General features: G+C 58.2%; 5 protein-coding genes across 5 annotated transcripts; 3 read left to right on the top strand and 2 right to left on the bottom strand.

Annotated features, from left to right (window-relative positions):
• The first annotated feature begins 1,791 nt into the window (after positions 1-1,791).
• On the top strand, positions 1,792-2,863 carry LOC140263096 (class II histocompatibility antigen, B-L beta chain-like). Its single transcript, XM_072357843.1, has 5 exons — positions 1,792-2,041; positions 2,128-2,409; positions 2,490-2,600; positions 2,677-2,700; positions 2,774-2,863. Exons 1-5 carry the CDS (start codon positions 1,792-1,794, stop codon positions 2,785-2,787), a joined length of 681 nt encoding a protein of 226 aa, XP_072213944.1. The 3' UTR covers positions 2,788-2,863.
• A 2,738-nt stretch (positions 2,864-5,601) lies between these two features.
• Positions 5,602-6,914, top strand: LOC140263095 (class II histocompatibility antigen, B-L beta chain-like). Its single transcript, XM_072357841.1, has 6 exons — positions 5,602-5,704; positions 5,849-6,118; positions 6,205-6,486; positions 6,566-6,676; positions 6,752-6,775; positions 6,849-6,914. The coding sequence occupies exons 1-6, from the start codon at positions 5,602-5,604 to the stop codon at positions 6,860-6,862; spliced, it is 804 nt and encodes a 267-aa protein (XP_072213942.1). The 3' UTR covers positions 6,863-6,914.
• Positions 6,915-7,330: 416 nt separating this feature from the next.
• Positions 7,331-9,250, bottom strand: LOC140263110 (C-type lectin domain family 2 member B-like). The gene is made up of 5 exons (XM_072357861.1): positions 9,179-9,250; positions 8,880-8,966; positions 8,225-8,397; positions 7,797-7,903; positions 7,331-7,521 (listed from the first exon to the last, which is right to left on the bottom strand). The coding sequence occupies exons 1-5, from the start codon at positions 9,234-9,236 to the stop codon at positions 7,377-7,379; spliced, it is 570 nt and encodes a 189-aa protein (XP_072213962.1). The 5' UTR covers positions 9,237-9,250; the 3' UTR covers positions 7,331-7,376.
• Positions 9,251-11,381: 2,131 nt separating this feature from the next.
• LOC140263091 (class II histocompatibility antigen, B-L beta chain-like) lies at positions 11,382-12,799 on the top strand. The gene is made up of 6 exons (XM_072357836.1): positions 11,382-11,510; positions 11,657-11,926; positions 12,013-12,294; positions 12,374-12,484; positions 12,561-12,584; positions 12,658-12,799. Exons 1-6 carry the CDS (start codon positions 11,408-11,410, stop codon positions 12,669-12,671), a joined length of 804 nt encoding a protein of 267 aa, XP_072213937.1. The 5' UTR covers positions 11,382-11,407; the 3' UTR covers positions 12,672-12,799.
• A 2,834-nt stretch (positions 12,800-15,633) lies between these two features.
• Positions 15,634-21,513, bottom strand: LOC140263088 (bromodomain-containing protein 2-like). The gene is given in 13 exon segments (XM_072357831.1): positions 15,634-15,765; positions 15,889-16,011; positions 16,104-16,414; positions 16,518-16,729; positions 16,811-17,065; positions 17,139-17,267; positions 17,350-17,685; positions 17,687-17,722; positions 17,821-18,029; positions 18,116-18,257; positions 18,337-18,474; positions 19,338-19,638; positions 21,321-21,513. Coding segments are annotated over 13 exon segments (2,352 nt in total). The 5' UTR covers positions 21,350-21,513; the 3' UTR covers position 15,634.
• Positions 21,514-24,541: the final 3,028 nt, after the last annotated feature.

Below are 24,541 nucleotides of genomic sequence, written 5' to 3'. Positions count from 1 at the left end.
CATCATGTTGCTCATTGCCACCACTGAACCCAGAGGTGTTTCCATCCCTCAGAGAGCTGCAAGATGAGCCATGGGCTGTGGCGCCCCAAAGGGAAAGGCTGCAGGGCTGCATCTACCCCTATTGGTTGTGTTGGTGTTTGCTTCTGTTGTGATCTGAAGGCAAAACCAAGATGACCAAGCGCAGCCAACGCCATTTCCTGGCAGTGGACGCAGGCGGGTTGGTCACCAAGCAAGAAGTTGCTGCGGGACTTTGTCATTTTGGGGCCGTCGTGGTGAACTTCTGAGCCATGGATGAGGAAATGATGAGCGCTGATTCAAGGCATCCTATGGGCTGTTGGTCTCCTGCTCAGCGGCAGCGCGGTAAGGGGTGCTTTGTGTGGTGGGTGCTCATTGCAGGCTGGGTTTGGGCTCTTGTTCTTTGGGTTGCAGGTCAATCCTGACTGGTGTAGGGGAGAGAAGGAAGGGCTGGGGGAGAAGGAGGACTCATGCACTCATGCAATCAGCTCATCATCCTGTGTTATTTCTTGCCATAATAAATACATGAATAAATAAATCATGGCTTGTTGTTCAAGCAGAATGCATCTGTTTGCCCCGTTCCCACTCTGCTTCACATCCTTGGTCTTCCTGCAGTAGGAAATCCATCTTGGAGGGGATGGGGACACAGCCAGGATCACAGACGTGACCCTGAAGGAGCAGTGCCAGGTGTAGGGTGAGACCCATAGCAGTGAGCACAGGATCACTCCTTTCTCTGCTCATGGTGAGGATGGGAGGGGGTTCAGCAGAAGCATAATCCATCAGCAGGAGGATTGGGTGACATTCTGATCCAATCCCAACCTGGATGTTGGGATGCCATGAGGGATGAGCAGGGTCCATCGCACGTGGACATCTGGGTGACATCAGGGATGGTCATTTCCCAACCCATGGAGGCATCTGGATGACAGTGGGGAAAGCTGGGTCCCATCCCATGTGCACATCTGTGTGCCATGCTGCATGGACAGCTGGATGGCATTGGGAATGGCCAGGTCCAGTTGCATTGAGGACATCTGGGTCCCATTGAGGACATCTGGGACCGACTGGGGACATGATTGGGTGACGGTGAGGTCACTATGAAGGCAACACTGTAGGAACAGGAGCTTAACATGGCCTGATGACATGCCTGTTAACCATGAGCAGACCATGAAGGGGCAGAGGGACAAAAATGGGGAGTATGAGATGAGAATAGGGTCACAAAGTGGCATCATTACGGTGAGACCATTGGGTGACCACAGCCATACAGTGGGATGAACACTGAATAACCGTGGTGATATTGTGGGGGGAACATCGGGTGGAATGAGAGCCGTGGGGACCCCCGTGTGACGATGGGACCGGGGCAGAGTGTCAGAGGTAGCCCCGCTGCGCCCAACTCTGCCTGGAGACGGGTGACGCCTCCCCCCGAAGTCGCCCCTCATTGGCCCACCCCGCCCGGCCCCGGGCTGGGTGCTGGCGTGTGGTGCCGGGTCCCCCATCGTCGGGCGGCAGCAGCCATGGGGAGCGGTCTTGTCCCGGCGGCGGTGGCCGTGCTGGTGGCACTGCTGGCCCATTCCGTTACCGAAGCTGGGAGCGCTGGGAGCTGGGAACGGCCCTCGGGTGAGCTCGGAGCCGCGACGCGGGGCTCCGGAGGGATGGAGGGCGGGGGCGAGAGAGCAGTGGTTGGGGGGCAGAGGGGACAGGGAGAATGAGGGGGGTCTGGAGTGGGGCGGCTGTGAGCCCTGACCGTGCCGTCTGCCCGCAGCGTTCTTCCAAGATGCTTATATGGCGGAGTGCCAGTTCCTCAACGGCACCGAGCGGGTGAGATATGTGGAGAGGCACTTCTACAACCGGCAGCAGTTCGCGCACTTCGACAGCGACGTGGGGAAGTTTGTGGCCGATACAACGCTGGGAGAGCTTGCGGCTGAGTACTGGAACAGCCAAACCGAGTTTATGGAGATCAAACGGGGAGAAGTGGACACGGTCTGCCGGCACAACTACGGGGTGGATGAGCCCTTCACGGTGCAGAGGAGCGGTGAGTGCGGCGGGGCACAGCGCGGACGGACGGGCAGGCGCCGCGCTGTGGCGGTCGGTCCGCAGCGCTGCCGCCGTGCCCCGCAGTGCAGCCCAAGGTGAGGGTCTCGGCGCTGCAGTCGGGCTCCCTGGGCGAGAGCGACCGGCTGGCGTGCTACGTGACGGGCTTCTACCCGGCGGAGATCGAGGTGAAGTGGTTCCAGAACGGGAGGGAGGAGACGGAGCGCGTGGTGTCCACGGACGTGATGCAGAACGGGGACTGGACGTACCAGGTGCTGGTGGTGCTGGAGACCGTCCCGCGGCGCGGGGACAGCTACGAGTGCCGGGTGGAGCACGCCAGCCTGCCGCAACCCATCAGCCAGCACTGGGGTAAGGCCCGACCCCGAGGAGGGGGGGGAAGGGCGGAAGGGTCGTTCCCCGTCGCTAAGCCCCCTTTTTCGTCCCCGCAGAGCCGCCGTCGGACGCGGGCAGGAGCAAAATGCTGACGGGCGTGGGGGGCTTCGTGCTGGGGCTCGTCTTCCTGGCGCTGGGGCTCTTCATGTTTCTGCGCAGTCAGAAAGGTGAGCGCTGGGGAGCGGGGCTGAGCAGGGGGGAGGGGGGTTACGACCACTCTGACCTCGTCTCGCTGTGTTTCAGGGCAACCCGTGGCCACCGCTCCAGGTAACGTCCCGTTCCCATTCCCGTTCCCATTCCCGGCCCCGAGCTGGGCTCAGCTCTGCCCGTCTCCCCGCAGGGATGCTGAATTAGCTGCTGCTCCGCCGAGACGCTCAACCGGCACCCCCCGCACTCCCGGCCGCGTCTCTCCCTCGTGTTGCCCCCTCACCCTCCTTCAGTGCCGCCGCATCGCCCGCTCCGTGCCCTCCCCAAGAAGAAGCCGCTCCGACGCTGTCCCGTTGTCTGAACATCCATGGGGACCTTCTGATGTGCGACGGCAGGGGAAGGAAGCGGGCGGTCTGTGCTCTTCTATTCCGTTCAGTACCGGAAGGTGGTTTGGGTCCTTTAACCACATATACTCTTTAATTGCACCAAATGACCGGAAATAATTGGTCAGTTGTACATGTAGGAGTGGTGGAGAGCATCGAAGAAGCGTTTCCTGTGCTCAAACAGCATTGCTTTGTTCCACTCATCCCCATAGGCGGCACTGTCGGCCTTGGGCTGGAGGAGCGCGTTGCCCTCCCGTTGCTTCCGAGAGCAGCTGCAAGCGGAGCTCTTTGCCTTCGTTTCTTCCTTCTTGCACGGCGTGTTGGGCTCCGGGAGCAGCTCAGGTGCTGATGCACAAGTTCTTCTTGCTCGTGTTTTGCAAGGCGGGTTTGGTGCAAACCCAATTCCTGCGCTGGCTGCAGTGGGAGGAGCTGAGCCCGGCGTCCCCCAGGTATGCACAGGGACCATCGCCTTGCACCTGGAACCTGCAGGGATGGACAGACACACACAGACAGAGCTCAGCTGGTGGGGAATCGCAGTGCTGAAACCAAACAGAAAACCATTAAGTCAAGAGGAATCTCTTCTTCCTGCCCCACTTCTGCTGCTGAATGAACTTCTAGGACTCAAAGCGGTGCAGAGCTCCTTCCCCACATCTCCTCACCCCATAAAGCAGCACCAGAAATGCTCCCGAGGCTCAGAAATGAACATTTGAGGGCTGGAAAAGCTGCAGCTTCCAAGACAAGGATGGGAACTCACGGGTGAGAGGAAGGAGAGCGGTTCAGCCATTGCCATGGATGCTCTTGGCCTTCCCGTGTGAGGCCAACCCAGTGTGGGGAGCTGCCTTTGTGTCTCATTGCGAAGCTCTGCAAAGAGAGGGAACAGATCGTGGGATGCTTTGGGATGTTCCATTGCCTGCAGAACCCTTTCAACCCATGATCTCAGTGCTTGAAATCACCCAGTCCATTAGTGATGCTCATCATCACAGAGTTACAGAATTGTAGGGGTTGGAAGGGACCTCTAGAGATCATCGAGTCCAATCCCCCATCCAAAGCAGGCTCCCTACACCAGGTCGCACAGGTAGGTGTCCAAGTGTGACTTGAATATCTCCAGAGAAGGAGATTCCACAACCCCCTTGTTCAGCCTTTTCCAGTGCGCCGTTACCCTCACCGTAAAGAAGTTCTTGCGCACATTCATGTTGAACTTCCTATGTTCCAGCTTATGTCCATTTCCCCTAGTCCTGTCTCCACGTACAACTGAAAAGAGACTTCCCTCCCCACTATGGCCCCCACACCTCAGATATTTATAAACCTGGATAATATCCCCTCTCAGTTGTCTTTTCTCAAGGGTGAACCGACCCAGTTCACTCAGCCTTTCTTCATAGGGGAGATGCTCCAGGCCCTTTCCCATCTTTGTGGCCCTCCGCTGGACTCTTTCCAAGAGATCCCTGTCTTTTTTGTACTGGGGAGCCCAGAACTGGACACAGTATTCCAGATGAGGCCTCACCAGGGCAGAGTAGAGGGGGAGGATCACCTCCCTCAATCTGCTGGCCATGCTCTTTTTAATGCACCCCAGTATGGCATTGGCCTTTTTGGCTACAAGGGCACACTGCTAACTCAAGGCCGTTCTATCATCCACCAGGAAGCCCAGATCCCTCTCTGCAGAGCTCCTCTCCAGCAGCTCATCCCCCAGCCTGTACTGGTGTGTGCAATTATTTCTTCCTAGGTGCAAGGCTCTTCACTTGCACGACCTCCCCTTGGTGAACCCATGCTAACTACTCCTGATAACCACCTTTTCTCCCAGTTGTCTGGAGATGGCATCCAGCACAAGCTGTTCCATCACCTTTGCACGGACAGAGGTGAGGCTGACTGGCCTATAATTACCTGGTTCTTCCTTCTTGCCCTTTTTCAAGACAGAAGTGACACTGGCTGTCCTCCAGTCTGCAGGTACCTCCCCCATTCTCCAAGACCTCTAAAAGCTGACAGAGAGTGGTTCAGCAATGACCTCTACCGGCTCGCTCAGCACACATGGATGCACCCCATCAGGTCCCAGGACAGTGTCATGGATGAGAGTGGGGACAGCTGGGTCCCATCCCATGTGCACATCTGTGTCCCATACTGCATGGACACCTGGATGGCATTGGGAATGGTCAGATCCTGTAGCACTGATGACATCTGGGAGCCACTGGGGACCATGGGGACATGATTGGGTGACGGTGAGGTCACTATGATGGGAACACTGGAGGAACGTGAGCTGAACATGACCTGATGACAGGTCTGTTAACCATGAGCTGACCATGAAGGGGCAGAGGGACAAGAAGGGGGAGTATGGGATGAGAATGGGCTGTCAAAGTGGCATCATTACGGTGAGACCATTGGGTGATCACAGCCATACAGTGGGGTGAACACTGAATGACCGTGGTGATATCGTGGGAGGAACATCGGGTGGGATGAGAGCCGTGGGGACCCCCGTGTGACGATGGGACCGGGGCAGAGTGTCAGAGGGAGCCTCGCTGCGCCCAAATCTGCCTGGAGACGGGTGACACCTCCCCCCGAAGTCGCCCCTCATTGGCCCACCCAGCCCAGCTCCGGGGTCGCTGCTGGAGCGTGGTGCCGGGTCCTCCATCGTCCTGCGGCAGCAGCCATGGGGAGCGGGCGCGTCCCGGAGGCGGTGGCCGTGCTGGTGGCACTGCTGGCCCAGTCCATTTCCGAAGCTGGGAGCGCTGGGAGCTGGGAGCGGCCCTCGGGTGAGCTCGGAGCCGCGCTCGGGGCAACGTAGGGATGGAGGACGGGGGGCGGGAGAGCAGTGGTTGGGGGGCAGCGGGGATGGGGAGGGGGCGGAGGGTTGGAGGGGGTCGGCTTTGAGCCCTGATCGTGCCGTCTGCCCGCAGCGTTCTTCCTCTACGGTATGCTATCTGAGTGCCACTTCCTCAACGGCACCGAGCGGGTGAGATTTGTGGAGAGGCACATCTACAACCGGCAGCAGACATCGCACTTCGACAGCGACGTGGGGATATTTGTGGGCGATACACCGCTGGGAGAGCGTCAGGCTCAGCACTTCAACAACAAAACCGAGTATCTGGAGTACAAACGGGGACAGGTGGACAACTACTGCCGGCACAACTACAGGGTTGGGGAGTCCTATACGGTGCAGAGGAGCGGTGAGTGCGGCGGGGCACAGCGCGGACGGACGGGCAGGCGCCGCGCTGTGGCGGTCGGTCCGCAGCGCTGCCGCCGTGCCCCGCAGTGCAGCCCAAGGTGAGGGTCTCGGCGCTGCAGTCGGGCTCCCTGGGCGAGAGCGACCGGCTGGCGTGCTACGTGACGGGCTTCTACCCGGCGGAGATCGAGGTGAAGTGGTTCCAGAACGGGAGGGAGGAGACGGAGCGCGTGGTGTCCACGGACGTGATGCAGAACGGGGACTGGACGTACCAGGTGCTGGTGGTGCTGGAGACCGTCCCGCGGCGCGGGGACAGCTACGAGTGCCGGGTGGAGCACGCCAGCCTGCCGCAACCCATCAGCCAGCACTGGGGTAAGGCTGGAACCGGGGAAGGGGGGAGAAGGGCGGAGCGTCGCCCCCCGTCGCTGAGTCCCCGTTATCGTCCCCGCAGAGCCGCCGTCGGACGCGGGCAGGAGCAAAATGCTGACGGGCGTGGGGGGCTTCGTGCTGGGGCTCGTCTTCCTGGCGCTGGGGCTCTTCATGTTTCTGCGCAGTCAGAAAGGTGAGCGCTGGGGAAAGGGGCTAAGCAGGGAGGGTGGGAGTGCAGGCGATCTGACGTCGTCTCGCTGTGTTTCAGGGCAACCCGTGGCCACCGCTCCAGGTAACGTCCCGTTCCCATTCCCGCTCCCATTCCCGGCCCCGAGCTGGGCTCAGCTCTGCCCGTCTCCCCGCAGGGATGCTGAATTAGCTGCTGCTCCGCCGAGACGCTCCACCGGCACCCCCCGCACTCCCGGCCTCGGTTCGTCCTCCTGTTGCCTCCACACCCTCCCCTTGTGCCGCCGCATCGCCCGCTCCGTGCCCTCCCCAAGAAGAAGTCGCTCCGAGACTGTCCCGTTGTCTGCACATCCATGGGGACCTTCTGATGTGCGACGGCAGGGGGAGGAAGCGGGCGGTCTGTGCTCTTCTATTCCGTTCAGTACCGGAAGGTGGTTTGGGTCCTTTAACCATATATACTCTTTAATTGCACCAAATGACCAGAAGGAATTGGTCTGTTGTACATATAGGAGTGGCGGAGAGAACGGAAGAAGCGTTTCCTGCGAGCAAACAGCATTGCGTTGGTCCTCGCAGCCCCATAGGCGGCACTGTCGGCCTTGGTCTGGAGGAGCGCACTGCCCTCCCGTCGCTTCCGAGAGCAGCTGCAAGCGGAGCTCTTTGCCTTCGTTTCTTCCTCCTTGCACGGCGTGTTGGGCTCCGGGAGCAGCTCAGGTGCTGATGCACAAGTTCTTCTTGCTCGTGTTTTGCAAGGCGGGTTTGGTGCAAACCCAATTCCTGCGCTGGCTGCAGTGGGAGGAGCTGAGCCCGGCGTCCCCCAGGTATGCACAGGGACCATCGCCTTGCACCTGGAACCTGCAGGGATGGACAGACAGACACACACAGACAGAGCTCAGCTGGTGGGGAATCGCAGTGCTGAAACCAAACAGAAAACCATTAAGTCAAGAGGAATCTCTTCTTCCTGCCCCACTTCTGCTGCTGAATGAACTTCTAGGACTCAAAGCGGTGCAAAGCGCCTTCCCCACATCTCCTCATCCCATAAAGCAGCAGCAGAAATGCTCCCGAGGCTCAGAAATGGACATTTGAGGGCTGGAAAAGCTGCATCTTCCAAGACAAGGATGGGAACTCACGGGTGAGAGGAAGGAGAGCGGTTCAGCCATTGCCATGGATGCTCTTGGCCTTCCCGTGTGAGGCCAACCCAGTGTGGGGAGCTGCCTTTGTGTCTCATTGCGAAGCTCTGCAAAGAGAGGGAACAGATCGTGGGATGCTTTGGGATGTTCCATTGCCTGCAGAACCCTTTCAACCAATGATCTCAGTGCTTGAAATCACCCAATCCATTATGGAAGCTCATCATCGTTAAGGCAGAGTGGCTACTTGATAGTTTTATAGCAAGACTTATCCTTTTTCCCCCTGAGTTTTGAGAAATGGATCTATCCTACCCTCAAGGCAACCACCATCCACCTCCTCAGCCCGACATCAGAAAGGAAACCCTGACAGAGCAGCCAAGAAGCCCTCAAGAGGCCAAGATCCATTGGTGGCTCTTTTGTGTCCCGCTCACCAAGTCCTCAGCGCTGTCCAACACAGCCAAGGAAGCCCCAAGAGCAGAGCAGTTGTTGTGGCTGGAAGTCCAATTGCTTTCATCCTCTGAGAAGCGGTAGCACTTTCCTCTGAATCCAATCCAGTCGAAGGGACACTGAGCACAGGGCTGGGGATGGGGCTGGAATGCCTGCACTGCCATGGACAGAGCCAAAGGGATGAGAAATGGCAGCAGCTGCGCCTTCAGAATGGCTGGTTTAAAGGATTTCCAGCCTCAAAGTGCCCTCAGGTGGAGTTATCAGTTCTGAATGGGTGAGAAAAGAGTTCTTTTGGTCCTCCAGACCTCTGGGCTTGGTGAGATTCGTGCCAGCATCTCTTGCTTCTTGGACAACCAGTGAGAAAAAGCTCATTTTTCTCCTAAATAATCCAATTTTGGGCAATCTGGGTGCAAAGAAGCCCCAGAGATGGGGTTGGTCTTGTGGAGGAAGGTTTTCCTGCCCACTCTGGTGCCCTACACTTATAGGGCACAGCTCCTTGTATGTGGTTGTGTGGGCACAGATGATCCTCCATAGGGCCCAGACCTGTGGTTGTGTATCCTGAGGGCACAGATCCCACCGTGGGATGCACACCATGACCCCAAAGGGTTTTCTCTGCTCTTTGGAACCCTCAGCGCTCACCTGCAAAGGCAACAGCAGTGATGAGCAGCACCGTGAACAGCGCTGCCAACGTCAGCTGGATGGTAACGCATGGCCTATGGCTGGGACCTATGGGAGAAGAGACCTCCAATGGGTCAAAAGCGCAGCCCAGGTGTGAGCAGCAGACCCCCAAAATGCCTTTTTTTCCCCCAAATAGTGCCTCAGGGATGGTTAATTATAATTAACGAGAACAAAACCATCACAGAATCCCATAAATAAAAAGCAATTATTAGTATTATTAATAACAAAGGGTTGTGTTCAGGGCATGGCTCTGCTGTTACCTTCCCTCCTGCTCCGTTCTGTGCCCCCAAAGTTGGGATATTCCCTCATTTCTTCCATTCTGGTTCTTCCACTTCACCTGCAAAGCAAAACTTCCCCCCATCAGCAGCGCCCCACAAGCAGAGACCCATTAAGGATCCATTGCTGGGTGCTAAAACTCATTGCAGTGACTGAAAGGAAAAGTGATTCCTCCCTCTGTGGCGATGATGGCCATTGAAGAAGACAGCAAGGAGAAGTGCCAGCACTGCCAGGGATAGGCAAGGAGAGAGACCTGAATGTAAATGCAGTGTAATATAGGGGTAAACCCTCCCCTAGAATCCTCCCCCCATTAATAAACAACAAGAACAGCCACATCAGCCCCAGTCTATGGGGAAAAACAGAGCTTTCCACCCGCCACCTCCCCCCATGCAATCACATCACCTCCCATTGCCACTCATTGTTACCACGTGCAGTTAAACACCCCCCTCTCCTTGCAATGGGATTATCCCCATTGACTGAAAGCTATGCTCAGCAAAAAGATAGAACCCCAAATCCTCCCTGCTAACCCCAACCCGTTGCCTGTGTCCGTCTGATGCTGGATGTAAAAAGAAATGGTCTCAAAATGGGCTTTTTCAAGGGGGATTTCCATTAAAAGGCAGCAGGGCAGATGGGGAAGGGGTGAGGGGAGATGCCCAGCAGCAGAGTTCCCATGCAGGACGCAGCAGTTTTGCTGCCAGCAGCAGGAAGCAGCTTCCCCTCCTTTCCCTGCTGGGAAATCACTCCTTTTTGCTGCCTTTCTTCATGCTTCTCACCCCCGTGTTGCACACTTCTCCCAGCTCACAGCACACTTTGCATCCCCTCACACATCACTTCTAACTCCCTCACAACCAGTGGCTCCTGCCTGCCTGCAAAGCAGCTGCTCAGCTCTCCTTTGCAGCTTTTATTCCCACAGACACCGTGCAAAACCCACCTCCATCTCCATCCTTTCATCCATTGGCAAGGAATGGGATTGCCCAATCCAAATCAAACCCATCCCTTCCGCTATTCAAGCTGCTGAGCCACAGGCTGGGGGAGAATCAGCACATATCGCCTTCCTGCCCCCACCCTGATTAGCAGCCAATACACTCTGACCCCTAAACTATCCCAACCTGGGGTCTTTGATTTCTTATGGGTACATTTAGTTGTTTATTAACAGTGATTTCCCAGTTCCTCGCTTGTTACCCCGCAGCTCAGAACTGCATCTCTGTGTTGTTTCTTGCAATAATAAATACATAAATAAATAAATCATGGCTTGTTGATCACACAGAATGCATCTGTTTGCCCCGTTCCCACTCTGCTTCACTTCCTTGGTCTTCCTGCAATAGGAAATCCATCTTGGAGGGGATGGGGACGCAGCCAGTATCACAGACGTGACCCTGAAGGAGCAGTGCCAGGTGTGGGGTGAGACCCATAGCAGTGAGCACAGGATCACTCCTTTCTCTGCTCATGGTGAGGATGGGAGGGGGTTCAGCAGAAGCATAATCCATCAGCAGGAGGATTGGGTGACATTCTGATCCAATCCCAACCTGGACGTTGGGATGCCATGAGGGATGAGCAGGGTCCATCGCACGTGGACATCTGGGTGACATCAGGGATGCTCATTTCCCAACCCATGGAAGCATCTGGATGACAGTGGGGAAAGCTGGGTCCCATCCCATGTGCACATCTGTGTGCCATGCTGCATGGACAGCTGGATTGCATTGGGAATGGCCAGGTCCTGTTGCACTGAGGACAACTGGGTCCCACTGAGGACATCAGGGACACTATGGACATGATTGGGTGACTGTGAGGTCACTATGATGGGAACACTGGAGGAACACGAGCTGAACATGACCTGATGACAGGTCTGTAAACCATGAGCAGACCATGAAGGGGCAGAGGGACAAAAATGGGGAGTATGGGATGAGAATGGGCTGTCAAGGTGGCATCGTTATGATGAGACCATTGGGTGACCACAGCCATACAGTGGGGTGAACACTGAATAACCGTGGTGATATTGTGGGGGGAACATCGGGTGGGATGAGAGCCGTGGGGACCCCCGTGTGACGATGGGACCGGGGCAGAGTGTCAGAGGGAGCCCCGCTGCGCCCAAATCTGCCTGGAGACGGGTGACACCTCCCCCCGAAGTCGCCCCTCATTGGCCCACACCGCCCGGCCCCGGGCTGGGTGCTGGCGTGTGGTGCCGGGTCCCCCATCATCGGGCGGCAGCAGCCATGGGGAGCGGGCGCGTCCCGGCGGCGGTGGCCGTGCTGGTGGCACTGCTGGCCCAGTCCATTAACGAAGCTGGGAGCGCTGGGAGCTGGGAGCGGCCCTCGGGTGAGCTTGGAGACACGACGTGGGGCTCCTGAGTGATGGAGGGCGGGGGGCGGGAGAGCAGTGGTTGGGGGGCAGAGGGGACGAGGAGGGGGCGGGGGGGATGGCTGGGGGCGGTTGTGAGCCCTGACCGTGCCGTCTGCCCGCAGCGTTCTTCCAGTGGTATGGTAGAGCGGAGTGCCACTTCCTCAACGGCACCGAGCGGGTGAGATTTGTGGCGAGGACCATCTACAACCGGCAGCAGTACACGCACTTCGACAGCGACGTGGGGAAGTTTGTGGCCGATACAACGCTGGGAGAGCGTCAGGCTGAGCACTGGAATAGCGACACCGAGTTTATGGAGTATACGCGGGGTTCAGTGGACACGTACTGCCGGCACAACTACGGGGCTGTGGAGTCCTTCACGGTGCAGAGGAGCGGTGAGTGCGGCGGGGCACAGCGCGGACGGACGGGCAGGCGCCGCGCTGTGGCGGTCGGTCCGCAGCGCTGCCGCCGTGCCCCGCAGTGCAGCCCAAGGTGAGGGTCTCGGCGCTGCAGTCGGGCTCCCTGGGCGAGAGCGACCGGCTGGCGTGCTACGTGACGGGCTTCTACCCGGCGGAGATCGAGGTGAAGTGGTTCCAGAACGGGAGGGAGGAGACGGAGCGCGTGGTGTCCACGGACGTGATGCAGAACGGGGACTGGACGTACCAGGTGCTGGTGGTGCTGGAGACCGTCCCGCGGCGCGGGGACAGCTACGAGTGCCGGGTGGAGCACGCCAGCCTGCAGCAACCCATCAGCCAGCACTGGGGTAAGGCCCGACACCGAGGAGGGGGAAGAAGGGCGTAGAGTCGTCCCGCTGTGCTGAGCCCTCTTTTTCGTCCCCGCAGAGCCGCCGTCGGACGCGGGCAGGAGCAAAATGCTGACGGGCGTGGGGGGCTTCGTGCTGGGGCTCGTCTTCCTGGCGCTGGGGCTCTTCATGTTTCTGCGCAGTCAGAAAGGTGAGCGCTGGGGAGCGGGGCTGAGCCTGTGGGAAGGGGGTTACGACCACTCTGACGTCGTCTCGCTGTGTTTCAGGGCAACCCGTGGCCACCGCTCCAGGTAACGTCCCGTTCCCATTCCCGTTCCCGTTCCCGGCCCCGAGCTGGGCTCAGCTCTGCCCGTCTCCCCGCAGGGATGCTGAATTAGCTGCTGCCCCGCCGAGCCGCTCCCCCCGCACTCCCAGCTGTCGCCCCGGCTCTCCCTCGGGCTGTCACCGCGTCCCTTCGAGCTGTCACCGCGATGCACGTTTTGTCCCCATCCTATTAAACGCGCTGACTTCGAACCTGCTGCCCGTGAATCATCGGGGACTTTCCGTCGCGTGGGGTTGGGGGAGGGAAGTGAAAGCTGTGTGGGGAAGCGAACCTACAGCCAGCCCTATGGGCCCCATTGGACACAGAGTATCAGCAGTGGGGTGGGGTTGGACTCGTGGTGCTCATTTCCAGCCTCATGGCCTCCAACGATCCTTCTACTGCCCCTATAGTCACCCCACTACCATCTTTTGGTCACCCCTTGTTTCTTGTGTTACCTGTGGGGTCCCTCTGTGATCACCCCAAGGTCCCATCATATCCCTTCCATCATTGACCACACAGCCTATGGGTAACCCAAAGCCACAGTGCCAAGGGAGGTTGGATGGAGATATGGGGTCATGGGGCAGATATGGGGTCAGGAGGCAGGTATGGGTTCTGGAGACAGATATGGTCAGGAGGCAGGTATGGGGTCAGGAGACAGGTACAGGGTTGGGAAGCAGATATGGGGTCAGGAGGCAGGTATGGGGTGCGGAGGTAGATATGGGGTCAGTAGGCAGATACAGGTCCAGAGGCAGATATGGGAGCAGGAGGAAGGTATGGGGGCTGAAGGCAGATATGGAAGCAGGAGGTAGGTATGGGGTCTGGAGGCAGATATGGGGTCGGGAGGCAGGTACAGGGTTGGGAAGCAGATACAGGGTTGGGTTGCAGGTATGGGGTCAGGAGGCAGATATAGGAGCAGGAGGCAGATATGGGGTCACGAAAAAGGTATGAGGGCAGGAGGCAGATATGGGTTGGGAAACAGATAAGGGGTCAGGAGGCAGATATGGGGGCAGGAGACAAATATGGGGTCCAGATGCAGATACGAGTGCAGGAGACAGGTATGGGGTCAGGAGGCAGGTATGGGAGTAGAAGGCAGATACAGGGTCAGGAGGCAGGCATAGGAGCAGAAAGCAGATATGGGGGACGGAAGCAGGTACAGGGTCAGGAGGCAGGTATGGGGTTGGGAGGGAGATACGGGGTCGGGAGGGAGATACGGGGTCGGGAGGGAGATACGGGGTCGGGAGGGAGATACAGGTCCAGAAGCAGGCATGGGGTCAGGTATGGGGTCTGGAGGCAGGTATGGGGTGTGTAGGCAGATATGGGGTCAGGAGGCAGGTACGGGGTCGGGAGACAGATATGGGGGCAGGAGGCAGGTATGGGGGTCAGGTTGCAGGTCTGGAGGCAGATATGGGGTCGGGAGGGAGACATGGGGTCGGGAGGGAGATACAGGTCCAGAAGCAGGCATGGGGTCAGGTATGGGGTCTGGAGGCAGGTATGGGGTGTGTAGACAGATGGGGTTGGTAGGCAGGTATGGGGTCAGGAGGCAGGTACAGGGTCTGGAGGCAGGTATGGGGTTGGGAGACAGATATGGGGGCAGGAGGCAGGTACGGGGGTCAGGTTGCAGGTCTGGAGGCAGATATGGGGTCGGGAGGGAGACATGGGGTCAGGAGGAAGGTATGGGGTCCAGAAGTAGATATGGGGTCAGGAGGCAGATACAGGTCTGGAGGCAGATATGGGGTCAGGAGGCAGGTATGGGGTCAGGTTAAGGTATGGGGTCTGGAAGAGGATATGGGGTCAGGTTAAGGTATGGGGTCTGGAAGAGGATATGGGGTCAGGTTAAGGTATGGGGTCTGGAGGCAGGTATGGGGTCAGGAGGAGGATATGGGGTCTGGAGGAGGATATGGGGTCAGGTTAAGGTATGGGGTCTGGAGGCAGATATGGGATCAGGAGGCAGGCATGGGATCCGGTTTCAGGTATGGGATCAGGAAGCAGATACAGGGTCCAGAGGTAGATATGGGGGTAGGAAGCAGGTATGGGGTCCCAGATCTGTCCCTACAAGCACAGGGTGGTGATGCAGCCCAGCCAATAGCACCGTGTCACCGTGTCCCATCATTTGTCACCATCCAGACACCAGAAAGCAGCAGCCTCAGCTCAACTCGAATAATATTTTCTTTATTTACACGTTAAAGAATCGAAAGGTCGGAGAGAAACCATACAGTAAGATGAAAACACGGCTCTAAAGGGGGGGGGGGGCTAATAGGGGGGTGAAAGAAGAGGGGGATGGGGGGGGGGGGGAGGGGAGAAAACAAAACCAAAACGAGTAGAAAAACAATGATACAGTCAACGTAAAAAAGGGGTGGCCCTCCCTCCCCCAATGGGAACATGCGGCGCTGCGTGCCGGGATGGGGGGGGATGAGGGGGGGCAAAGGGGGTTTATTATATACAGGGTGGTGGGGGGGGGGGGGGATGGGGGGGGGCCGGGCAGCTCCAATAAATTAAAACCCCTCCAGCTACAACAATGGGGTGAGGGGCTGTTTTTGCCCCTTTTTTTTCCTCTGCCTGGGTGGTTTTTCCTTCTTTAAATGCTTCTTTTTTTTATTATTATTTTTATTTCTTTTTTTTTTTTTTTTATTAAAAACCCCAAAACCTGTTTATTTTACCCCCCCCCCACCTCCTCCCTCCCCTCCCCCCCCTTCCCCCCCCCCCCAACACACTTTAGTTTTCCAGCCAACCCTAACACAACAAACAGTAAAACCTGCTGGGAGGGCATCACCAAACCCCCCCCCAAAACCCCCTCCCTCTTCTTTATCTGACCCCACATTGGGCCCTGGAGGATGCTTGGGGAGCTCCGGTCACACCAGGACCCCCTACCCCTCTTTTTTAACCCCCCCCCCTTCAATTCTGAGTCCATAGGGCATCCCCTAGGCTGTATGGGGGGCTCTCAGTCTGTTCCACACTGGCCCGGTCCCGCAGAGCCGCTTGGGATGTTGCCCCTTTGTTGGTGCTGTGGGGGGGGGGGTTGGGGATGAAGGGTGGGGGGGTTTAACCCGAATCTGAGTCGCTGGTGTCCGAGGATGAAGAGCTGGAACTGGAGCTGCTGGAGTCTGAGCTGGAGCTGGAAGCGCTGAGCCGTGAAACAGCCACTTGCTGAGCCGACTCGGGCTTCTCATTGGCTGCAATGGGACAGCAAGATGCTCAGCATCATCATCACCACACACAGACCCCCCCCACAAATCCCACCAGACCCCCAACCCCCCCCCCAATCCCATCAACCAACCCCAGACCCCCCAACTCACCCTTTTTAGGGGGTTTCTTAGCAGAGTTCAGCTGCCCGCTGACATCCTGCAGCCTCTTCTCCAGCTCTCTCTTCTTCTCCAACGCCAATTCCTCTTTCGTTTTCCCCACCGGCTTCTTCATGGCTGTAAGAGGTCAAATTCAGCCCCATGCTGGCCCACCACCCCCCCCCCCTTACCAGGGTCCCCTTGCCCCTTAGTGCAGCCCCCCCACTCACTCTCACTGTAGGGTTTACGGGGTTTCTTTCGCAGGCAGGACAGCACGTAACGCTCCAGCTCACGCAGCGTGGAAGGTTTGAGGGTCTCAAAGTCAATCTCAATCTCTTCGGGGTTGGAATCACGCAGTGAAGGTTCTCTGGATTGAATGATGTGCACCACACGGCCCAGCTTTTCCCCAGGCAGTTTGTTAATATCCAAACTAAGCTGCCTTTTCTCATCATACGTCATGGGTTTGCTTTCCTCTTCCTCCTCCGAATCATAGAGGGCAGGCGGAGGAGGCAAAGCCGTTTTTGCTGCTTTCTTTGAGTTCCTATAGGAAAGCAAAGCACCATCAGGATAACAAAGCTCAGGAATCACCCCCCCACAAGCCAACCATCATTCCTAACCCCCAACTAAAACCAGGCTGCACTCACTTGGAGCTGCCCCCACCACTTCCCCCACCGCCGCCCTTCTTGGCTTTGCGGAGCTGAGCCTGCCGCGCTCTGCTCTCGTCGTCTCCTCCTCCTCCTCCTCCTCTCCCTTTGTGCTTCTCTGATTTCTTCTTTTTCTTCTTCTCCCTCTTCTTTTTAGGTTTGGAAACGGGGCCCTGTGAGAGGGCAGCCAGCTGCTCGTGCACGGCCCGCAGCTGTGGGGGGAGACAGGGGGGGTTGAGGCGGGCATGGGGAGCGGGCACAGGCAGCAGCACAGGCCCAGCTCCGGCCCTCACCTGCTCCTGCAGCTCTGCCAGGCGGTTGGCGCGTTCCTCCTCTGAATCGGAGCTTTCCTCGCTCTCTGATGAGCTCTCGCTGCTGCTCTCGTCCTCATCATCATCCTCATCGTCTTCATCTTCATCATCTTCATCGCTGGAAGATTCTTCAGAGGATGATTTGGAGAGGGCTCCGAGCAGCGGGGCGGATACTGAAGGAGGGCTGGCGTCCTGCGGCTCATCGGGCATCTTGGCATAGCTGAACTCAAAGACATCCTGATAGAGAAGACATAGAGGGGTAAGCAGGGTGGGTTGGGGGCTACGGGGCTGCTGGCTGACCCTCACCCACCTGCAGCTTGCGGGCCATGGCCACCACATCGTGATCAGGTGGGTTGTATTTGTAGCAATTGGAGAACATTAACCGGACATCAGCAGCGAACTCCTGTGCGTCGTGGTAGTCCCGGTTCTCCATCTTCCTCTGTGGGGAGGGAAGGGTGTGAGCAGGCCATAAAGACCCCCATAGGAGGCTGTGCCTACACCCAAGGGGTCCCTAAGCGAACCTTAATGGTGCTGAGGTCCATGGGGTGTTTGATGATCTCGTGGTAATCGTGCAACCCCAGCGCCGAGGCATCGACCGGCTTGTAGAACGGCCAGGCGTAGGCAGCGTGCTTCTTGGAGAGCAGCTCTTTCAGGATACCATTGCAATATTTAAGCTGCTCTGATAATTTGCCCTTTTTAGAGGTCTGGTGCTGCTGGGAATCCGGCAAGTCTTTCTTAGGGGGTTTAATGGGGCGGCCACTCTCACGCCGTGCAGGGATTTTGGCCGCCTTGGCCTCAAGCAACGTGGCCGACGGGGAGGATTCGCCGCTGGTGGCGATGATGGCGGTGGTGGTGGGGGGTGGTGGTGTCTGCTTTCCTTTTCACACCCTTTTTCTATCAAAAAACATAGGAAGGTTGATCAATATGAGGCTCAGCACAGCTCAGCACAGCCCACAGAGCCTCCAGCTGTGAGCATATAGAGCATCTCCCACCTTGGCCACGGGTTGGGTGGGTGCAGGCGCAGCCAGCACGGCTGGAGCAGCGGAGTGCAGAGACTTGAGGAGCGGAGCGGAGATGACTGACGGGTGGGGAATGTTGACGATGGTGGTGGCAATGTCAGGGCTCGGGGTGTACACAGCGGTGTGGGACACGGAGGAGACAGCTGGCACTTGCTGAGCAGCTGTGAGGCCTGCTAGGAGTGCTGCAGATAGGCAGAACCCATCCCATTAGCTTCAATGCTCCACCTGAAGTACAACCCAAAGAACCCCATCTCCCTTCCCCAGGTACCTGCTGCCCGTGAGGCTCCCTTCTTGTGGCTGTTTTTGGCCACAGGGACCACGATCTCCTGCTCTTCTGGTGGCATTTGGGCCACCTTCTGTAGGAAGATCTTCTCCAGGGTTTGAGCCATCAGAACGATGTCATCTGTGGGCTATGAGGACAACCGAAACGTCACAGGATGCCAGAGATGACAACAGAGGCCACAATGCATCCATGCTGCAGTCCCTCACCTTGTTGTAGATGTAGCAGTTGGTGAACATGGTGTTGAAGTCCTGCATGCACTCAGCTGCCCCCCAATAATAGTTGTTCTCCAAGCGCCGTTTGATCGTCCCCATGTCCATGGGCTGCTTGATGATCTTGTGGTAATCCTGCACAAGGGGATGGAGGGACATTCAGCACCTCATTGGTGACCATATTGCAACCCTCCCAGCCCCATAAGCGGTGGTTTAAGGCTTTTTAAGACCTCAACATCCCCCAAAGCATCAGGACGTTGACATGCACACAGATCCGTTCTCGCACCATGCATCAAAAGCAGGGCAAAAGGGTGCAAAGGGATGGGAAAAATAAAACACCTCCGGGTCTGGTCCCAGCCCGAGAGTGCCACCGTGCTGCTCTATATATATATAGGGACCTTTGGGTGCTCTTTGTAGGGTGCCTGCGCTATAGGGACAGCCAAAACACCGCTGTCGGCAGCATGAGGTGCAATGGGGGCCTCTAACGCTAAAGTAAGAGCAAACCTATGTGGAATTTACCTCTGGGCTTTAAATCCTTGGGCGCCACAGGTGCACGGGGGGGCTGGCGTTTAATATTGGGGTCACAAGATGTCTTCTACAAATTCATGGATGGGAATCTGCAAAACGCATTTAGGGCACAAGAGATTAGGTGAGGAAACGTCCGGGTTCCCTCTAGAGCAGCTGCGTCACCTCACCCATACCCGTGCGGTGGCACTGGGAGGGGACAGCAGCTCTGAGGATATCAGGTCACCTACTTGGGGGATGGGGTGGGCCTTCAGAGCCCATAGGGTTGGGATTATGACCCTAAGAGAGGGCAAGGCCAGCACAGCCCAGGCACCTGCAGCTGCATCTCTGTGGTGGAGCCCATAGAGGGGACAACGCCGTCCCTGTGGCACTCTCAGGCTGGGGACCTCGGGGTGACCCTCAGCACCCAGGGGGGGGATAAGTTTAGGGACACACAGCCATGCTGGGGGACCCGTAGGATTAGGGCACGTTACCGGCAGACCCAGCTTGACAGCGTCGACAGGTTGACGGAAAGGCCAAGCGAACTGATGCTTCCACAGGGCTTTCATCACCACTTTGTGCAGGTATTGCAGCTGGTTGGTGACCCGGCCGGGCTTTTTAGGATTCGAAACCTCTGGAGGAGGGGGATTCGCTTGGGGGGTCTGTAGGGCCGGAACCGAGGCCATGGTGGGGCTCTCGAAGCCCTCGTAAAGCAGTGAGGGTTTGCGGATGCGTTTGCCCGGCGTCGATTCCGTTGCCAAACCCATAAGCCCGGCATTTCCCTCCCCCAGAATCCTGCAAGGGAGCAAAAGATATCATCAATGGGGACGGGGCCAACGTTTCACCTCCAAAATGCATAAAAACCAGCTTAAAATCATCCAAAAAGAGGAAGGTAGGAGCAAATAAAAGAGGCGGTGCAAGGGGTGATATCAGTGCCCAGTAGTTTTACCATGCTGGGGTATGACAGCATGATAAGGCAGCACCCAAACATTGAGACCCCTGAGTTGGCAACACAAGAGCGGACACCAAATGTGTGGTGATGGGTGCAGAGTTTAAATGGGAAATGAGGCCTGAAGCAGCTGGGAGATGTGGGATATCTGTAGCATGAGGAAAATGGGATGGCAAGCAGTTGCTCAGGCAGCTCTCAGGGTGTTCCCCATCCTGCCAAGGACGTGGTAGGAATGACAAGGGAGGAAGGTGACAGAAGGACACAGTGGCCCCCATAGTGGTGTTCAAGGGTGGGAGGCCAGGGTGAGCCCCCCTCAGTGTGGGGACAGTGACCCTGAAGCAGCTCGGTCAATAGTAGGGCCCTATAAAGGCTGCCAGGCCCTTGTGATGCTGACCCCAAAAGACCAAGGGGTTGAGGGGTGGATAAATGAGGGATCCAGGCAGGATCCGTGGGGAAAGCAGAGCTGCCAGGTTCCCTGTAGGATCCCTGATAGAATTCATATGGACTGTAGGGCTGCCGGGTCCCCATATCCCTAAAGGATCCATAGGAATAGGGACATACAGGAACAAGCAGCAGATCAATGGGATTCAGCAAGCCCAGGTTCAGAGCTCTGTGATACAAACATCCCATAACACTGCACCCCAATCCCTGAGCAATGGAAGGGACAGCAGGAGGGAGCCACTGTGTCCCTATATCTCTGACCCCAAACAATCTATGGGGATGATAAATAGGGATGGCCCAATAGGATCCGTGTCCTCAAAGATCCATGGGGATGGCACTGTTGGACGCAGGGCCTACAAGTCCCTGTCCCCAAATATCAAAGGGAATGACTTTGTACTATGCACCTCCCCATGTCCCTATTAGGATCCATGGGGACAGCAAGCTGCCAGGTCCCCTGTAGGATTCACAGCCCTAAAAGCAACTTGGTTGACAAATGGAAGGGCACAGCAGGTCCCTAAAAAGGGTGCCAGGTCACCATGTCCCCAAAGGGCCCAAGGGACAAATAAACAGGGACAAATAGCACTCAATGGGATACAACTGATATCAGGCGCAGAGCTTTTACACACACCAGCCCCATCTCCCCATAGGATTTAAGTCCCTGTCAGAACTATGGGGACAGAGAGGCTGATGGATTCCCTATAGAACCGCGTCCACTATGGGGACAGAGAGGCTGATGGATTCCATGTAGGATTGAGTCCTTGTGTCCCTGACCCCAAAGAATCGATGGGGACACAGAGTAGATAAACAGCGATAGCCCTTGTAGGATCCAGGTCTCCGCGTTCATATTAGAATCCATAGGGACAAGTGGGGCTATCGGATCCTCACGTCCCCATCCCAAAGCAATCGATCCACGGGGATAAGCACCACATAAACGCAGACGAATGAGATCCAACCGGCCCCAGGTGGTACAGGCAGCCCCATAGGGCCATCCCCACAGCACTGCCATCCCCCGTCTATTAACACCCCAACTATTAACACCCCAAGCCCCCCCACCCCCCGGTCTCCATTCCTGCCCCCATCAACCTACTTGCTCTGGGGATTCACATTCTGCAGCATGCCGGCGGCTGCGTGCCCGGCCCTGGCTCCCGGCCTTCCTCCTCCACCTCCTCCTCCTCCTCCACCCGCCGCCGCCTCCTCCGACGTCCCCCCCACTTTGCCCACCGAGCAGCGCCCGTTAAGGCAGCGGCCTTCGGCCGGGCATGAGGCGGCGGCTCCGGCCGGGCCCCGCCGCGCGCCCTCACATCAGCGGAGAAAATGGCGGCGGGGCCTACGATGGAGATGAAGGGGGGGGGGGGAACCTTCTTGCTCTCCGCTGCGTTCAGAACCCGCCGCGACGCCGCCGATATAGAGCCGGGAAAGCCGGTGGGAACCAGATGGATCCTCGGAAGGGCGGTGTGAGGCGGATGGAAGGCGGGCAGAGGGCGGATGGAAGCGGATGGTTCAGCGGGAAGGCTCCATCTTGGCTCCGTAGGCCCCGAAGACGGATCGGTGCCGGCGGCCGCAGGCAGGGGTCGCTACGGAGGCCGGGGAGGGTCCGGTGGAGCCGTCCGGGAGCGCGAAGGCGGGGGCTGGGCCCGCCCGGTGGAGGATGGAGGCGGATTGGGGCCGCCCCCCAGCGCGCGCCGAGCCCGACCCGCACCGTCCCTTCGTCCCCACGAAATGGCGCCGCTCGGCCTGCCCCCGGCCGCCCTTATATAGACACCACCTGGATGCTGATTGGTAGGCGGGCGCGCTGACGTCAGCCACTCGCTTGCACCCGCCCCGCCGCTGCCTCATTGGGCGGCGGCGCTCGCCGCGAAGCGCTCCGATTGGCCGCCCCACACGCCACTCACCCGCTCCGCTCCCCCCCGCCCTTCCACCCTGCGCTGGGGCTGTCATTGGTCGGCGCTGCCATTCCCGGCGCGGCGATTGGCTACCTCAGATCACGTGAGGGCGGCGCTGTTGGCTGTTGTTGTCGCGCGCGAAGGTGCAGAGGGAGGGGGAGGGCTGAGGCGGGCGCCGCCATTTTGTGTGGCGGCGGCCAACGGGCGCGGGCGTTCCGGGGGACTCGGACCCTCCGCCCAAAGGCTCTTCAAGGGGCTTAGCGGACCCCAATCCGTCCCAACGGGGCTCGTGGGGTTCTCTCAGCCGGCAGCGGCCATCGGGCAGCGGAGCTGCGGCGGTCCGTGAGCCGCGGGCTCAGCTGTGGTGAGGCGGTGAGCCAGGCCCCGGGGATCCTGAGGGGTCCTGAGGTAATCGCGGCCCTTGGCGCGGTGCTGGGGGGGTTCAGTGCCACTCTACGGTGGTCCTGCGGCCCTCAGACCGCTCTCTGTCCCTCCCACAGCGATCCAAGAAGGGGGGGGGGATTCGAGGCCACCCCATGGCTATTCGGAGGTGCTCCGTTCCCCTCCTCCCTATATAGCAATCCTAGAGGGCTTACAGCTACTCCAAAGCAGCCCCACAACGGTTCTGTGGGGGCCTCAATACCACCCCATAGCAACTGGGACACTCCAAACCTTCCAACCCCATCCCCCCCTTCCCCCAACACACACAAAAGCAGTCCCGGATTCCTCAAGGCCACCCCAAACCAACGCTGGAGGTCTGAACCCCCCCCCCCCCCCATAACCCTCCACATACACACACACCGGTTCTACGGTCCTTAAAACCGCCCTACAGCGATCCTAGGACGTTCCGCAGCCCCTCCGTAATAACCTATAGCTTCTCAAGGCCATGCCACAGCATAGAGCTCCGCTGCTTCCCCCCATAGTTAACATGAGGGCTTAATGCCACCCCATAGCGATTTCAGGGGCTCTGAGACCCCACACAACAACCCTACCGTCCTCTTAAGCCACCCCACACCGATCTTAAGGCGCTCAACGCCACCCCCATAACAACCTCAAGGCCATCACGACCACCCCCATAGCAACTCAATGCCAAATCGGGCCGCACCACCCCATCTCCAAAGCCCCCCCATCCCCCCCCAAACCAACCCCAATCCGAAGGGGGGGGGGGGGGTGCTACCCCACAACCCCCCCCTCCCAAATCACTCCTAAATACCCTATAGACAACCCAAACGCCCTACAACAAGGCGCTCAATGCAACCTCAAGCTGTCCCACGACCCCCCTCCTTAACTCCCCCCCCCCAACCCATCCAGCCCCCACAACCTCCCCCCCCCCCCCCCACTCCAGCCCCATCTCGGACCCCAATAGCGCTTTGGGGTCGCCCTCCCCCCCCCATGACACAGCACTTTGGATCCCCTCGGGCCCTCCCCGCCGCCGCCCCCGCGCGAACACCCAAACATGGCGCTTTTCGCCCCAAAAAGCGCCTCTCACAAAGCGGCGCCGCCCATTGGTCGCCTGCCCGCCGTCCTCGTTTCCTATTGGTTCCTAAAACGGACGAGGGGCGGGACTAGGTTTGATGGACAGCTGGAGCTCACGTGTCCTCCCCCCCCCGATTGGGTCTTTTGGGTTAAAAAAAGAAGATAAAATCGTTTAAAAAAGGCGGATTTGCTCCATCTTCACTCACCTGAGCCGCTCCTACGTGGCTCCACGACCCCCAACCAGGTATCATCCTCTCGTCCCCCCTTTAAAGCCCCGTTTTTGGGGCAAAAAAGCAAAAAAAACATCCCAGGGCAGAAAAAGGAGCCACGAGCTACGTCAGCTGCTTGGCGATTGGTCGCTCGCTGTCACGTGATTTCCCCTCCCCCCCCCCCTTTCCCACTCCGACGGCCCCATTCATGGAGCCCGGGTGGCTCCGCGGGGTCCTAATGCCGCTCCGGAGGGGGGTGATGGGGCGCATGCGCAGTATGGGCGGGGGGGTCTATAGGGGGAGGGGGGTGGGTTGTTTAGGTGCAGCTGGTTGCGCTGCGAGGGTGCAGCTATAGAGGTGGACGGCATTGTAAGTGTGCGTCTGTAGGGTCCCTTGGCATTGCAAGGTTGCACCTATGGGGGTGTCTGGCGTTGCAAGGATGCACCTATGGGGGTGTCTGGCGTTGCAAGGATGCACTTATGGGGGTGTCTTACATTGCAAGGTTGCACCTATGGGAGTGCCCGGCGTTGCAATGGTGCACCTATGGGAGTGCCCGGCGTTGCAATGGTGCACCTATGGGAGTGCCCGGCGTTGCAATGGTGCACCTATGGGAGTGCCCGGCGTTGCAATGGTGCACCTATGGGAGTGCCCGGCGTTGCAAGGGTGCACCTTAGGACGCTTATATCATTGCAAAGGGTGCAGCTGTGGTGTATCCATAGGAGCGTACAGCATTGCTAAGG

Source organism: Excalfactoria chinensis, chromosome 27 (assembly GCF_039878825.1).
Source record: "Excalfactoria chinensis isolate bCotChi1 chromosome 27, bCotChi1.hap2, whole genome shotgun sequence".
Lineage (NCBI taxonomy): Eukaryota > Metazoa > Chordata > Aves > Galliformes > Phasianidae > Excalfactoria > Excalfactoria chinensis.
Note: the sequence above shows the minus strand (reverse complement) of the source record. Positions and strands in the feature narration are given on the sequence as shown.

Excerpts from the sequence above, each read along its gene's own strand:
- LOC140263096 (XM_072357843.1), top strand. The coding sequence starts at position 1,792 with ATGGCGGAGTGCCAGTTCCTCAACGGCACCGAGCGGGTGAGATATGTG. Across the intron at positions 2,410-2,489 it reads ACCCATCAGCCAGCACTGGG|AGCCGCCGTCGGACGCGGGC; the intron begins GTAAGGCCCGAC and ends TCGTCCCCGCAG. Across the intron at positions 2,601-2,676 it reads GTTTCTGCGCAGTCAGAAAG|GGCAACCCGTGGCCACCGCT; the intron begins GTGAGCGCTGGG and ends GCTGTGTTTCAG.
- LOC140263095 (XM_072357841.1), top strand. The coding sequence starts at position 5,602 with ATGGGGAGCGGGCGCGTCCCGGAGGCGGTGGCCGTGCTGGTGGCACTG. Across the intron at positions 5,705-5,848 it reads GAGCTGGGAGCGGCCCTCGG|CGTTCTTCCTCTACGGTATG; the intron begins GTGAGCTCGGAG and ends GTCTGCCCGCAG. Across the intron at positions 6,677-6,751 it reads GTTTCTGCGCAGTCAGAAAG|GGCAACCCGTGGCCACCGCT; the intron begins GTGAGCGCTGGG and ends GCTGTGTTTCAG.
- LOC140263110 (XM_072357861.1), bottom strand. The coding sequence starts at position 9,236 with ATGGAAGAAATGAGGGAATATCCCAACTTTGGGGGCACAGAACGGAGC. Across the intron at positions 8,967-9,178 it reads AGAACGGAGCAGGAGGGAAG|GTCCCAGCCATAGGCCATGC; the intron begins GTAACAGCAGAG and ends CTTCTCCCATAG. Across the intron at positions 7,522-7,796 it reads CGCTCTCCTTCCTCTCACCC|GTTCCAGGTGCAAGGCGATG; the intron begins GTGAGTTCCCAT and ends CCATCCCTGCAG.
- LOC140263091 (XM_072357836.1), top strand. The coding sequence starts at position 11,408 with ATGGGGAGCGGGCGCGTCCCGGCGGCGGTGGCCGTGCTGGTGGCACTG. Across the intron at positions 11,511-11,656 it reads GAGCTGGGAGCGGCCCTCGG|CGTTCTTCCAGTGGTATGGT; the intron begins GTGAGCTTGGAG and ends GTCTGCCCGCAG. Across the intron at positions 11,927-12,012 it reads CTTCACGGTGCAGAGGAGCG|TGCAGCCCAAGGTGAGGGTC; the intron begins GTGAGTGCGGCG and ends CGTGCCCCGCAG.